General features: G+C 44.8%; 1 protein-coding gene across 7 annotated transcripts in view; it reads left to right on the forward strand.

Moving 5' to 3' along the window:
* The window catches only part of Ybey (ybeY metalloendoribonuclease), an 8,330-nt gene extending 176 nt beyond the window's left edge, over window positions 1-8,154 (forward strand). The window contains exons 2-6 of one of the 7 annotated variants that reach the window (XR_001872609.2): window positions 257-509; window positions 1,509-1,637; window positions 4,256-4,324; window positions 5,954-6,167; window positions 6,407-8,154. Coding sequence is in view for 6 of the 7 variants with exons in the window: in XM_008840468.3 (XP_008838690.1) it covers window positions 300-509; window positions 1,509-1,637; window positions 4,256-4,324; window positions 5,954-6,040 (495 nt within the window). In the remaining variant the exon portion in view is untranslated. Of the gene's footprint in view, window positions 1-256; window positions 510-1,508; window positions 1,638-4,255; window positions 4,325-5,953; window positions 6,213-6,406 lie in introns of those variants that run through there. The other 6 variants (XM_008840468.3, XM_017799958.2, XM_008840467.3 and 3 more) reach the window with 6 other exon arrangements.
* Window positions 8,155-10,693: the final 2,539 nt, after the last annotated feature.

Below are 10,693 nucleotides of genomic sequence, written 5' to 3' on the forward strand. Positions count from 1 at the left end.
CTCCCCCCTCCCCTCCCCCCTCATCCGCCACGACGCCCTCGCTCTACCTCCACCCTCCCGCATCCTGTAGCGCTCAGCCCAAAATCCCTTACCTCCACAACACACCGTTGTATATAGTTCCTATGGCAAATGTAAATCCCCTTAAAACTATAAATCTCACTAAATAAAGTGGTTTTTATTGTGAATGTATGTGTATTTTGATGAAATCCATCATCTTCAAGAACTGAATGGGTCTGCTCTTAAACTTTAATCACAGGTTTCTTTTCAAACATTTAAAAGGGCTGGGTGTTCCTCCAGAAATGAGTTTGGTGATTAAAAATCTGCAGCGAGTGGTCCCCGTCAAGAGAGTGCCACTTCGCAGGAACATGGAGCTGATAAGGAGCATTTTAGGAGTGCAGAAATTTGATCTGGGGATCATCTGTGTTGACAACAAGAATATTCAGCACATTAATAGGATCTACAGAAAGAAAAACGTCCCAACCGATGTGCTTTCTTTCCCATTTCATGAGGTAAAAAATACGTTCCTCTCCTGTTACCTGCCTTCCAGAAATTTCCTGTTAGTTGTATTACAGACATGGTTATCTTTGATTTTGAAATTTTTCAAAAATACGAAGCAGTATGGCCATGCTTACCCTTAGTCCCAAGTGCTGTGACTTGGGAGCAAGCTTTGGTCTACATAGCTAGTTGTAGGTCAGCCAGGGCTACATAGTGAAGCAGTATGACCTACTACTGAGTGTATACAAGTCCTGGAGGGTAGGCATCCCCTTTCCCTCAGTGCTGTCAGTGAATTCAAGAAGCACCTCTACAATTTTAAATTTAGTGAATATCTGGAATAGGAAAAAAGGAAAATTTTTAAATGGGTTAAATATTTTCAACATGTAGCTGCAGGTAACTTTGTGTAAATCTTCCCCCGTTTTAAGTAGCAGTGTAAATTAAAATGATCGTTTTGTAAAGAAATACCGTAGTATATGGTGCTTCAAGTACATTAAAAACGTGTATGTCTACTCACCAGTGTCACACCTGCAGAAATAAATCTATAGAATGAAGAAGGTGTGGTGCCAAATGTATAATGTAAAAATGTGTTGAAATGTTTGCCTTACTGTCTTCCTTAATAGAATAAAATAGAGGCATCCTAAATATCCAGCCATAGGAGACTGACTTAGATTGAGCAGTTATCAGCTGAGGGGCTGAGAGGACAAAATGCCAAGTGAAAAATAATGTAATTATATTGATGTGCCAGTTTAACTATGTAGAAATTGTGGGTCTGTATGACTCCATGTTGGGGTGATAGAAATGGAAAGTAAGTAATTTGATGAGGCCAAAGCTTTCCAGGGCCCTTGTGTATGGTGGCTATGTATTCTGCCCCCAAGGCCCTTTGATGGTGCTCAGCCTTGGGCAAGTGGCTTAAGCATTCTGTGGTCAGAGAGTTCTGTGTCCTCCTGGACAGGTGACGCCTTATGGTTAGGCTACTCTTCCCAAGGCTTCCAAGTCTGTTTCTTCATTTTCAGAACCTGAAAGCAGGTGAATTTCCCCAGCCAGATTTTCCAGATGATTATAATTTGGGAGACATTTTCCTAGGAGTGGAGTATATCTTCCAGCGGTGCAAAGAAAATGAAGATTACTACAACATCCTGACTGTAAGTAGGAATGCAAAATCACATATGCTGGCTAACAAAACTCAAGCCATAGAGAAGGTAGAGAAAAAGAACCCTATGTGCGTACTAGTATCCATTGGTACTTTTGTATCACTATGGGAGAACTTAAAAATAGAAACACAGGAGGCTTCAGATCTTGGGGAGCGAGGACACACTGAAAAAAAAGGAAAAAAAGTCAGGACCTTTTCAGCTTTATCTCCTTTTATCTCTAAAACAAGGAGGCATGTTAGCCTAACTCAGACTTGCTGTATTAGCTTCTTATGCTGCCAAAATTAGAACTGAGTCTCACAACATTCTGGATTTGGAAGGAAGAAAGGAAGGAGGGGGGGGGAGGGGGGTGGAAAGGGAAGGAGGGATTCTGACAGGTGTCAGACAAGTATGATTGTTCAGTGGAAGCACCTTCCTTGGGCAAAACGCTCACAACTTGGCTGTCTGTGGGCATCCTAGAACATCAGAGTGACCTGAGCCAGGCTTTCCAGGTAATCCAGTTTGGCGCTCCCTGTGTTGTAAGGAGGAAGAAGTTGTAAATTCTTAAGAGTGACAGGATGTGGCCTAGTGCAAAGTTCAGCCTAAAGCCAGCAGCTGTGCCTCCTGAGGACATATACTAGTCACTCTCCTTTATAAGAAATAAACTAGTTTATTTTTAGCCGACTATGACTATGGCCAAGGAACACAGATTCAGGCTACTCTGAATGGCATGTTCCATGAACTTTGATAGTCATATAACAAAAAAACGTCATAAATCAATCAATGGCATTGGGGTACATCAGGTAGATAGACTATGATGAGGTAGGGACAACTCTTCTGCAGGTTTCTGATGATACTGATGAGTTTTTCTGGCTTTAGGGCTGGTAGCGGCTAGAGGCGTGTCAGGATAAACATACTTCCCAACAGTTGCTCTGGCAATCACAAGGATATTAGGTCAGATACTAAGGTTGGCTTTTGAAAGAACTAAAGGTGGTTCAAGATAACTTTGGCTTGATTTCTCCTATTTCATCTTTTAATTAGTGTTCTGGTCAGCCAAGGCCAAACAGCATGCAGGCTCTTCCTAGTAGATGTAGCCCCTCTGGGGGCTCCCTCTTTCCCCAACAGAGAGCCAGCCCACCACTCCAGTGCCACCATTCTCAGGGGCACAGTCCAGACCAGACCGGTTGCACCCTCCCTATACTCTCTACCCACTTGTCCTCCAAGTCATCTCATTGGCCTGCACCAGCCCTGGGACACTGAACTTCAGTGACCTCCCAACCACCCCTCCACAGGGGAGGCCATGGTCTTTACAGGGGACCGCTGCAGCCTACCCCTGCTCCCATACCCTGTTACTCGGGCTACAAGCAGACCACAACCATTTCCAGAGGGTTCTCTACCCGTGTAGCAGTGCCCCTTTCCTTCTCTGGATTCTTCCTTATACTCCTCTCTATGGGCTTGAGCCCAGCCCTGTCTATAATTAGAAGCAGGCTTCAATGGTTCTCCCCATCTCTCCTCTGCCTCCAGCCCCTCGGCACCCACTTGTTTTACCTCCTCCCTCAAAATTGAGGCTTCGTTCCCAAGAGTTAAGCCTGGGCCCTTGGTTTCTTCTCTCTTAGCTTAACCATAGCCAGCCCTATTCCCACCTTCCCATATTTCTTGTACTTAACCCCCATCTTCTTTGCTACTTAACCCTCTCTCCCTCCCTTCTTCCTTCCCTCCCTCCCTCTGTCCCTCCCTTCTTTCCTTCCTCTTTCTTTTTTTATCTTTTTTTTTTAATTAAAAAATATTTTAATTAATTTTTTCGGTCTTTTTGAGACAGGGTCTCCCTGTAGCCACAGCTGTCCTGGAACTCACTATGTAGACCAGGCTGGCCTCCAACTCACAGAGATCTGCCTGCCTCTGCCTCCCGAGTGCTGGGATTAAAGGTGTGCACCACCACACCTGGCCTTATTATTTTTATGTGTATGAGTGTATTGCCTGCATGTATGTGAGTGCACCATGTCGTGCAATGACGTGGAGGTCAGAGGAGGGCTTTAGATTCCCCTGGAACTGGAAAAGGACAGTTCGTAGCTGCCATGTGGGTGCTGGAAATCAAACCCTGGTCCTCTACAAGAGCAGTCAGCGCTCTTAACCACTGACCCATCTCTCCAGCCCCCCTCTTTTTTTAAGATGTAGGCGCTCACTCATTGCCTATGCTGGTCCTGAACTCTTTGGCCCAAGCAATACTTCACCCTAACCTCCTAGAGCTCAGATCTACAGCCCATTCTTCCTAGCTGCTTACCTCTAATTGGACTCCCAGTGTTGCCCTGCCAAGAACAGCCATCCCTCTTTCCCTGTGCTCAGTCCCATGTCCACTCCCTAATAGAACTACTCCACACTAACTAAATGAACTAGGTGAATTGTTCCATTTTAGATTGACTGAGGTTGGAATGTAGCTTAGTAGTAGAGCACTTGCCTAGACAGGAGAGAACTGAGGCTGGGTACTTTTAATTCCTGCCCAGAGCAGCAACTGTATGTACTGTCCTAGTGTCTAGGCACAGGACATCTCAGTCTTACAAAGGTAGTCTGTGATCTTGAAGTGACAGCTTCCTGGAAGATCTTCCCCTGAGCTGAATTCTTAATTACTCCAACAGGTGACAGCCGCCCACGGACTCTGTCACCTGCTGGGCTTCACACACAGCTCGGAGGCCGAGTGGCAGAAGGTAGGAACAGTACCTGTGCAAGGGGGTATGTGCTGCCCACAGAGATAATCCTAACCTCTAGGCTGCTGCCTAGCCCAGTGCATCCCATTGGCAAGAAGTAGGAACCAAGGCTCCCATCTAATCCTGCCTACAAGGGTTCACAGGTGTTGTTTTAAATATCTGTCTCTTCATGTTACTTGTATAGTTTACTACTGAGAGGCACCTGGACAAACACATTAAAAGTTAAATTTCTGGGTCTGGAGAGATGGCTCAGTGGTTAAGCGCACTGGCTGCTCTTGCAGAAGACCTAGGTTTGATTCCCAGCATTCATATGGCAGCTAACAACTGTTCGTAACTCCAGTTCCAGGAGATCCAGCACCCTCTTCTGACCTCCACCGGTATTGCACAATGGGTGCACTTACATACATGCAGGCAATTCACTCATATACATAAAGTAAAAATAAATATTTTTTAAGTTAAACTCCGGGGTTGGGGACTTAACTCAGTGGTGGAGCACTTGCCTAGCACGTGCAAGGCCCTGGGTTCGGTCCTTAGCTCAAAAAAAAAGACAAAGTTCAATTCCCTGGAATGCTAGTATTGACAGGGGACAGAGGGCCAATTAATGTTTAGAAGGACCTCACAAAAGTACTAATCTTACCTATCAGTTGGAAACAGGTCAAGTGAAGTAGTGGTTTGTTTCTTCTAAAGCAGATCGGCATCATGGTGGTTTTTTGTTTTTTGGTTTGTTTGTTTTTTTTTTTTGGTCTTTTTGAGACAGGATCTCCCTGTAAGCTCCAGCTGTCCTGGAACTCACTATGTAGACACAGGCTGGCCTTGAACTCACAAGGGATCTGCCTGCCTCTGCCTCCCGAGTTTTGTTATTAAAGGCATGCGCCACCACATCCGCTAGGTATCATGTTTATAAAGCCCACCACAGTGTCTAATGGGCTTAGGTTATATTTGTAAGCAAATAGCCTATTGTTCCAAATGAACATTCTTTGATTCGTTTATTTATTATTTATTTTTGGTCTTTTTGAGACAGAGTCTCCCTTTAGCCCCAACTTCAAATGAACATCCTTTTAAAGATTTATTGTTTTATTTATGTATATGTGTATGTGCCTGCAAGAGTTTATGTGTACCACATGCATGCAGGTGCCTGTAGAGACCAGAAGAGGGCATCAGATCCCTTGGAACTGGAGTTACAAATGATTGTGAGCCATCGTGTGGGTGCTGGGAAGAGAACCAGGGTTCTCTGCAAGAGCAGTAAGTGTTCTTCAACACTGAGCCATCTCTCCAGCTCCCCCAAATGAACATATTTTTTTCAATTAAAAATACATCCCCTTCTAGTTTTGCTATCCCCCCGCAGCCTCTCCTATGCCCACACCTTTCATGTCCCATACCTCCTACGCCCCTTGTATACTCCAGCGTCTCTCCTGCCTTCAGGAGCCCACTCTCTGCTGCCCTCCTTTGCACCTTCTGTCTACCCACAGCTCCTCCAGTCTCTGCTCAGTTGCTGCCCTTAGACTTGTGCAGAGCCAGGACAGGCTACAGGTAGGGGCTTCTATAAGAGGTGAGACTTGAGCAGAATTAGACGCAGGGGAAAGGTCCCAGGAGTCCTCTCTTGCCAGCTTGTGTGTTGCTGTGTTCCAGATGTACAGTCAAGAGAAGCTGGTGCTGGAGAAGCTGAGTCGCTGCACTGGGGCCAGGCTTGAGCCCCTGAGCAAAGGCCTCTACTGATGCTGCAGTGCTCCAAGATACACAGAAGGGTTTATGGACTGAGAATTGAGGCCCCACTCCCTTCAGTGTGGATCTCTGTTGGTTGTGTTGTCCTGGAAGACATTAGCCCATGCTGAAGTTTAATTTTGTGAGTGGAAATTGGCTTCAAAAAGTACCAGAAAAGTGTCTGGCCCTTCCTGTGTTTATAAGGCTGTCTTTATACTGTAAATAGAATAGTTCTAAGCCCTTACTAAGAGAAGGAACATGGAAGTTCCATATGTGTCTTTGAGTTTCTAATTGTAGAGTTTGGGTGAAATATCCTGTCTTCCTGCTGCAGCCTGCCCAGAATGGGGACCAACATCTCTAAGCACTGACCTCTTTCTTTAGGAGGATAGGCTCCTGCAGACAAGAAGGCTGGAAAAGGCTGGATTCCCAGCCCAACCCTTAAGAGCTCTGTGACCTGAATCTTGGGAACTCCACTCCTAAGAGCTACCTTGCACCCTCATCTTCACTGAGGTGTTACAGATACTGCAAGAAAGCCAATGGACATGGAAATCTGACATCTAAGAGCTAAAGAATGGGAACCTCTCCACATACCCAAATCCTTTAAAAAAAAATTATTTTTAATTACATTTTTAAATTTTATTTTGTGTATGTGTATATAGGTGGGTACACTTGTGCCAAAGCATATGTGTGGAGGTCAGAGAACAACTTGTGGGAGTTGGTTCTCTCCTTCTACCATGAGGGTCTCAGGGATTAAACTTGGGTCATCAGTCTTGGCAGCAAGTGCTTTTACTCTCTGAGCCATGTCACTGCCACTGGGGCTCCCCCTATTGGCTGATAGAGACCAGGATGAGTCTGCTCAAGTCTTGGAACACAGGGAATTCTGGGAAGCCTGGGTTTGACTTTACTGGGCATGCCCAATGCCTATTGTCTTCCCAACACAACATGCCAGGAACCTGGGGGTGTCTTGGCGCCTCTGCTGGCTGTATCCCTCATGTGCACTATACCAGCCCGTTCCCTCCTTCACAGCCATCTAACCAGCTCATCATCTTTGTCCCCTCTATTGGGATAATCCTGTCCCTTATTTTTCTAGTTTCCTTTTTTGTTTGATTTGGTTTGGTTTGGTTTGGTTTTTGCAGTGCTAGGGATGGAACCCAGGGTCTTGTACAAGCTTGACAAGTGTTTAGTGTTTTTATATATTCTTGGAAACCACCTCATGTCTTAAAAGACAACATGAGCAAGCGTTCTGTTGATGTTGACCTCAATCTGTGGTTGGGTCAGCAGCTGCGTCCACTCCAGCCACTCTGACCTGGTTTCAAGCCTTTTCCAGGATGCCCAGGAATCCTTGGCACTTGCTAGTCTGTGTCTATTCTAGATTTAACACTCCAGTGCCATGAAGGACCTCAGATCCTGATGAGAATTAGATGAAATCTACAGATTGGCCAATGATGTAAGGCTCCCACCCATTCACGGACCTAGTTGCTGACTTCTCTGGTTCATCTGTACAATCTCTTAGGAGTACTATACATCTCATTAGAGTACAAGTATGCACAATGTGCCCTGAGTTGCCCTCACCACTGTCAATGGGTATGGCCAGCAGTTTCTTGCCCTAACCCCCAGGCTCCAGTCACCAGGCCACCCTAAACCCACTACAGGGCCTGCTTAGACTCTCTAGCCTTCCCAAGTGGGCCTCAAACATGTGCCTTAAGGAAGACTGGGTGTAGGAAACCAGGATGGCATGCCCTAGGGCGAGATGAGCCTAAAACTTTTAAAGTCCAGGCTACATTCTCTGCTGAAGGGAAGGGCACTGAAAACAGCAGCTCTCAACTCACTGTCTTGCAGGACACTGCAGGGCTAGCAAGAGGAAAGTGGCCAGGTCAAAAGTTTAAGCTCCTTGCTCTGAGGGAAAACATCTTGGTCAACAGCCCTTAGCCCACCTCCTTGTCCTGAACAAATAACTCAGCTATCATTAGCAAGAAGATTAGGCCAAGTTAAAGGTTTACTCGTGGACTAAAAGCTAAAAGTTTACAGTCCGGAGAGATGGCTCAGCGGTTAAGAATACTGTTCTTGCAGAAGACCCAGGTTCGAATCCCAGCACCCACATGGCAGCTAACAACTGTCCGTAACTCCAGTTCCAGGGGATCCAACAGCCTCTTCTGTCCTCTGCGGGCATTGCATGACATGGGTGTACACATAAAATAAAAATAATAAAATATTTTTTTAAAAAAGCTAAAGGTTTACTGTGCTTTTAGCCCTAAGAAAGAAAACATTGTGGCCAATAAATTACCAGATAGGCACTGGTAACCTTGAGTAAAAGTTCAAGCATCCTGCTTTACAAACAGCCCCTAGCTGGTGCCACCTAAAAGCTCTATGTCCTGTTTCTTGTCTAATTGTGCCCTAAATCTTTGTATGTAACTGCTAAACCCCACATGATTGCCAGTTCCTTGTAATATATAAAAAACCTTCTGAATTTTCTAATAAACAGCTTGCTGTAAAGAAACACTAGCCCCAGAGTTGGAACTCTGTGCCATGGATATCACTGTCACAGGGCAAGGCTTCCCCACTAAGCAAAGCAGACTTGGGTCTCTGCAACTGAGTATGAGGGCTGGTTCACAAAAACTCTCCCATGACTTCCTCAGGCCAGTGGCGTTCACACAGCCAGGATACTCCTGGGTGCTGGAATGTTTCCTTTCTCCACGTTAACCCAGCAAGCCCAGGCCATCCAAGACAATGAACACCTGTCAAATTTCTTCTATCAAATTAATGATTATCTTGAGAGAAAAGTCATATTAGAAGTCGGTATGAAGATAGAAAATTGAGATCTTTAATTGATGCTTTTAACAAGAACAAGAAGAATCTTTGGAATCACATCCAAAAGTGCACTGAAAAAGTGGATGTCACTACCCTGAACCTCCCTTGGGCATGTGTTCCGTTGATTCATCCATCCCCATCACATCCCTGTCTTCACTCTCACTCTTGGGATCCAGGTCATTCAGAGGGAAGGCTCACATGGGACCAGCTGTCAATTCTTGATTCATCTTGTCTCTGACCTGTATGGTTCCAAAGATTCAAAGATAGAGACCAGCCCCTTTTTTTTGTGGAACTTAGCAAATGAAACACCCTCAAGTAAATGAAAGCTTACTATAATGCTTGAAAATAACATCTTTAAAAGAGAGTGGATATTGCACACCTGTAATCCCAGCTACTATGGAAGCTGAGATAGGAGAAATCCAAGTTTGAGGCCTGCCTGGACAACTTAATGAGAACTTGTCTTAAAGTAATATAGGGGCTGTGGATGTTAAGTTGATGGGTAATACTTAGCTATTGTGCTTGAAACCCTGGGTTCAACCTAGTAGCAAAAAACAATAAATCTTTGAAAATCAAACCGAACAACAAGGAAGCCCGATATGGTAGTAAACACCTGTAATCCTAGCATGGGGGTGGGGGCAGAGGCAGGAAGATCTCTGTGGGTTTGGGTTTGAGACTCAATCGCTTTAAGACCTCAGTGGGTTTGAAACCAGCTTGGTCTACATACTGAGTACCAGGCCAGCCAGGTATACATAGTGAGATTCTGTCTTAAACAAAAAACAGCATAAAAAGTGAGGCATAATAAGTAGTACATGCCTGTAATCCCAGCAGTGGGTAAGCTAAGGCAGAAGGATTGTAAATTCAAAGTTAGCCTGGGCTACATCGCAAGACCCATGTTCATAAAACAAAGAACAACAAAACTAACAAGGAAACCAATTCTACAAGAACAACAGAAAATAAAGGAAATATGCATATATGAAAGGAAACCTGGGGCTGGAGAGACGGCTCAGCGGTTAACAGCACTGGTTGTTCTTGCAGAAGACCCGGGTTCAAATCCCAGCACCCGCATGGCAGCTAACAACTGTCCGTAACTCCAGTCCCAGGGGATCCGACAGCCTCTTCTGACCTCCTTGGGCATTGCACAACACGGGTGAACTAACCTACATGCAGGCAATACATGCATAAACATAAAAAATAAATAAATAAAATTTTTTAAAAAGTTTTAAAAGGAAACCTGACAGGACTGAGTACAGATTGAACAAAGAAAACCACCAACCCTTCTTCCAGAAGCCAGGGTTTAGTCTGTGTTTGACTTCCAAGAAAAAGTTATACATATGACAGACAGGAAGATTTATCCATAGTTATATAGCCTGCAGGCCACATATGTATGCATATTTTATTTTTAATTGTGTGTGTATGTGTGCATGTGCATATGTGAGTCCATGTGCCCTTGAAGCCCAGAAGAAGGTGTTAGAGTCCATGGAGCATGTTACAGATGGTGGTAAGCCATCTGGGTGCTTGGAACTGAACTTGGTCCTCTCAGAGCAGTATGCACTCTTAACTACTGAACCATCTATCCAGCCCCTTATTCTACATTTATATTTGTTTAGCCACTGGGGTAGGGGAACAGGAACAGGAGGCCAGAGGAGAATCTGTGGAAGTTGGTTCCTTATCCCTACCTTGTGGGCCATGGGGGTGGAATTCAGGTCATCGTGCTTGACAGCAAGCAGCTTTACCTGTTGAGCAATCTTGCTGGCTCTGTATATTTTAACTCGGATCACATCATACATATTCTTTAAGTTGCTTTTTTCACATTAAACATTGAGACCATTCCATAAATAGCAAATTGGTCTCCTCAATTAC

Source organism: Nannospalax galili, unplaced genomic scaffold, assembly GCF_000622305.1.
Source record: "Nannospalax galili isolate Female #2095 unplaced genomic scaffold, S.galili_v1.0 scaffold619, whole genome shotgun sequence".
NCBI lineage: Eukaryota > Metazoa > Chordata > Mammalia > Rodentia > Spalacidae > Nannospalax > Nannospalax galili.